The sequence below is a fragment of the Mesitornis unicolor genome, unplaced genomic scaffold (assembly GCF_000695765.1).
Source record: "Mesitornis unicolor isolate BGI_N332 unplaced genomic scaffold, ASM69576v1 scaffold4018, whole genome shotgun sequence".
Lineage (NCBI taxonomy): Eukaryota > Metazoa > Chordata > Aves > Mesitornithiformes > Mesitornithidae > Mesitornis > Mesitornis unicolor.
Window position 1 is genome coordinate 11 of NW_010199625.1, and position 3,845 is coordinate 3,855.

The following is a 3,845-nucleotide window of genomic DNA, read 5'->3' on the forward strand; positions in this document are numbered from 1 at the left end:
GGGGAACGGGAGGGTGCTGTGGGTGCGTGTGGGGATCCAGTTCCGTGAGGGGGGACCCGTGGCGGGGCCCATCTGTGGTGCGGGGGGAGTGTGGGGCGTGTGGGTGTCCGGTTCCGTGAGGGGGGACCCTGTGAGACTCGGCTGTGGAGCCGAGGAGGGGGAGAGGGAGGCCCTCGTGGGCCCGGGCTGTGGAGCCGGGGAGCTTGCGTGGTAACGGGCCGTGAAGGCCTGGGGGACAGTGGGGACCGTAGGGAGCAGGGAAGGGGGAACGGCCCGAGGCGTTGTGCAGTGCCTTGCCCTTCCCTGGAGAATGACGTGAGCGCAGTAGAAGTTCCCAAGCTCCACTGATTAAGTCCTTGACAGCAGGACTTGCTGCTTCTCGCTAAAATCTGGTGCGCTCTTAATGTTGCTGAATCCACAAGTTTTCTAACCCTGCTCAAATCTCCAGGGAGAAAGATCTCGATGAGGTTCTGCAGACACACACGGTGTTTGTCAATGTCTCCAAAGGCCAGGTGGCAAAGAAGGAAGATCTTGTTCAAGCATTTGGGACGGATGACCAGACAGAAATCTGTAAGATGGTAGGTCTCCCACACTTTGCTTTGTGAAAGCTTGGAGAAGATTTTCTGAATATTTGACAGAAGAGTCACACAGACATGGCACTTTGCTTTGACACTGGGAGGCTGTCACAGAACGCAGTGCTGCTGTAGGCCAAAGGGTTGGTTGGTAGGAAATGAGAAAAAACGAGTGGTAACTGGGGGATTGTCTCAAGTTCTGTCTCTGCATCTGGTTGAAAGGAATGTTCTGTGTAACACACAGCTTTTGTGGACTGGTGTCTGTTGCCCAAGAAGAAAGCTTAGCCAGTCCTGAGGAGTTTCTAATCTAAGAGATGTTCTTAACAATACAAAGGGGACGGTTGCTTCCTGTGTGTAGTGCAATTGAATGTTAAGAGCAGATCTAATTTCTTAGTCCTTTTTGGCAGAACACAAACCATGGGCTTGCTGTAGCTCATGAGAATTCAGATCAAGCTCTGCTTCACCTTTACTGTCTCTGTGGTGGTTTTTTGTCTGAAATCTTCCCAGGGTTTGTCATCACTATGTACATTAATACGACGGTTGTTCTTTCTCTGCACTTCACATCTGACCAAACCATCCAAACCACTGCTAGATTTAACAGTTCCTAGCGTCTTCACTCTTCAGTCAAACCTGTGACATTTATGCACTGAGTTCTTTATTTTTACTGTCCAGATTTTATCGAAAGGGGAGCTACAGGTATCAGACAAAGAACGACACACACAGCTGGAGCAGATGTTTCGAGACATTGCAACGATTGTGGCTGACAAATGTGTGAATCCTGAAACAAAGAGACCATACACAGTCATCCTTATCGAACGAGCCATGAAGGATATTCACTACTCCGTCAAACCGCACAAGAGCACGAAACAGCAGGTTTGTTTTCTTGAAGAATCAGTCTCTGCACCAGGGGATGTCTTACAGTGTGGTTTTCCTGTCAGCAGTCACAGAGGCTTCAAAAATCCCTGTGGTCTAAAGCCCACAGAACGACGACCCGGCTGGCTGGCGGTTCAGTGCTGGATCCAAGCGGCCGCTGAAGCTCATGAACCTTGTTTTCTAATAATTCAGGAAAGGGAGAAAAAAGAGAAGCTTAATTAAAGCTGCAACAGTGATGTGCCTGGAAGAAAGAGTTTTGTTGTTTACTTAAATCAGTCTTTGCATGTGAGGCACATGGGTTTCTGTTCTGCAGTATAACTACTATTTAATATTATTTCAGACAGGTTTTTTAAGTATTTGAAGTGATCACAAACACTAAAATAGCATAATGGCAAACTCCCTGCAGCAATGACAGTGGCCAGCACTGAGAAATGCGTCTGAAGCCAATGCAGAGGATCTGAGATTTGGATCTGTGTGGGGTTTTTGGCAGATGTGTACATGCTCTTTGTGCTCAATGTCTCTGCAGGCACTGGAAGTGATCAGACAGTTGAAGGAGACCATGCAAATTGAACGCGCTCACATGAGGCTGCGATTTATTCTTCCAGCAAAGGAGGGGAAGAAACTGAAAGAGAAGCTCAAGCCACTGATTAAAGTTATTGAGAACGAAGACTTTCACGAACAGTTGGAAATTGTAAGCAATAAAGCGGTCTCTGGGTTTACTACCTGATTTGACTATACCTGTACAGTTTACTAGAAGGTGAATTAGTATCTGGAAGTGGGTTAGATAAGCTGCAGTTTACCAGAGATTCTAAATCTGAGATGTAGGTTTTAATTCCACACAATGCTAGTGAAGAAAGCTTGGAAGTGGCCTTCATTTCCCAGAGATTGCTGCTTCAGGCTGGGGAGAAGCACGGTGTGGTTTCTCTTAGCAGTGATTCTTCTACAGCACAAAGAAGTTCTTCTGCTGGAATGTTACTGTAATTTATTTGGAGGGTCAGGCCTGTATTTTGACAGAGGTTAATTAGTTTTTTAAAAAACAGCGTGTGGTAAGGCAACATTTGGTATTGGTAAAAATCTTTCTGAGAACAGATTAGAATCCAGCCATCAAAAAACACACCCGGTGTGCGTAGATGGAACTGCAGAACTTTTGGAAAGATTGCTTAGTAGAAATTGCTTATCGACTCTGCAAAGTCCTTTTTGTAACTAAACAATGTTTTTTCATTATAATGAACGTTAGACCTTGAAAAGGAGCTGATGAAAACCAAATCTTGCTCGACTGATGAAATGTGAAATATTTCAGGTGTGCCTTATTGACCCAGGCTGCTTCAGAGAGATCGACGAGCTGATCCGGAGCGAGACAAAAGGGAAAGGAACGCTGGAAGTGCTCAGTCTGAAAGATGTGGAGGAAGGAGATGAAAAGCTTGAATAACGAAAACCCTTCCTGTTCTGTTTTAACAGCATCTACAAAATGACTGGCAACAACCGCTCTCTCGTTAGGCCTATATTTTTTTTCCAGTCTCTTGCTGCCATGTATTTCCTGACATAAATCCTTTGGGGTTTTTCCATGCAGTCTGTTGGGGTTTTTGTTATCATTTTACAGTTGCTTGGTGTAGGGTGTCAAGAGTTGCACTAACAAGGACTGAGTTAAGATGCGATGCAGGAGTTGCTCTGGAGTTGCTACTGTAGCTATTGAAGAGTCTTTGATAACGGTGCCAATAATTTTTGCTTGAAGTTGCTGGTGTTGAGTGGAAGATTGCACAAGTCACTGAGGGGTGGGGTTTGCATGTGAGGAGAAGAATCTTCAGAAAAGGGAGCCGCATTTTCCCTTCCAAACAGGTGGAAAAATTTGTCTCTAAACCAATATCTTGGCAGCATGAAAACTGACTTAGACTTCCATAATTGGCTGCTTGATAATTAAGAGTACTTTAAAGGACCATTCTTCAAGATTTCCTTCCCCAGATATAGCACTACTTGCTGATTTAGAAAAAATGTTCAAATAACTTATTCATAAAATATATTTAGCTACATTAATAAAAATGAATTATTCTCTATTTATATATTATAGATGCAGAAAGAAATAAAATAATTATTTTTGTTAATAGTGTAGGAGGTAGCTCTGGCCATGGTGATGCTTTCTGTAGGCTGAAGGCCCACTCTGCACTGTAAGCTGTTCTCATCCATGTGTCAGTGAATCCTAAGTAGGCGGTGGTGTCCCTGGCCATTGAGCCAGGCCGGCTTTTGTTGGGCCTTAATTCCTTGGCGTAAGTGTTTGTGCGTGCCCCTTTTTAGTATGAGAGGAAAACAACTCTGGCAGCTGTCCTTTATCCTCTGACTCTTTGTGCTGCTTGCTAATGCACACACACCATTTGCAGCCAGCTCCTGAGGCATGGTACGTAGCTC

The 3,845-nt window shown here is 44.9% G+C and overlaps 1 protein-coding gene across 1 annotated transcript; it reads left to right on the forward strand.

Annotated features, from left to right (window-relative positions):
• Positions 1–448: 448 nt before the first annotated feature.
• SBDS (Shwachman-Bodian-Diamond syndrome) lies at positions 449–2,934 on the forward strand (the record flags this gene model as incomplete). Its single annotated transcript, XM_010189494.1, has 4 exons — positions 449–578; positions 1,245–1,445; positions 1,972–2,136; positions 2,746–2,934. Coding segments are annotated over 4 exons (625 nt in total), but the record flags the coding sequence as incomplete, so codon positions are not given.
• Between the last annotated feature and the right edge of the window lie 911 nt (positions 2,935–3,845).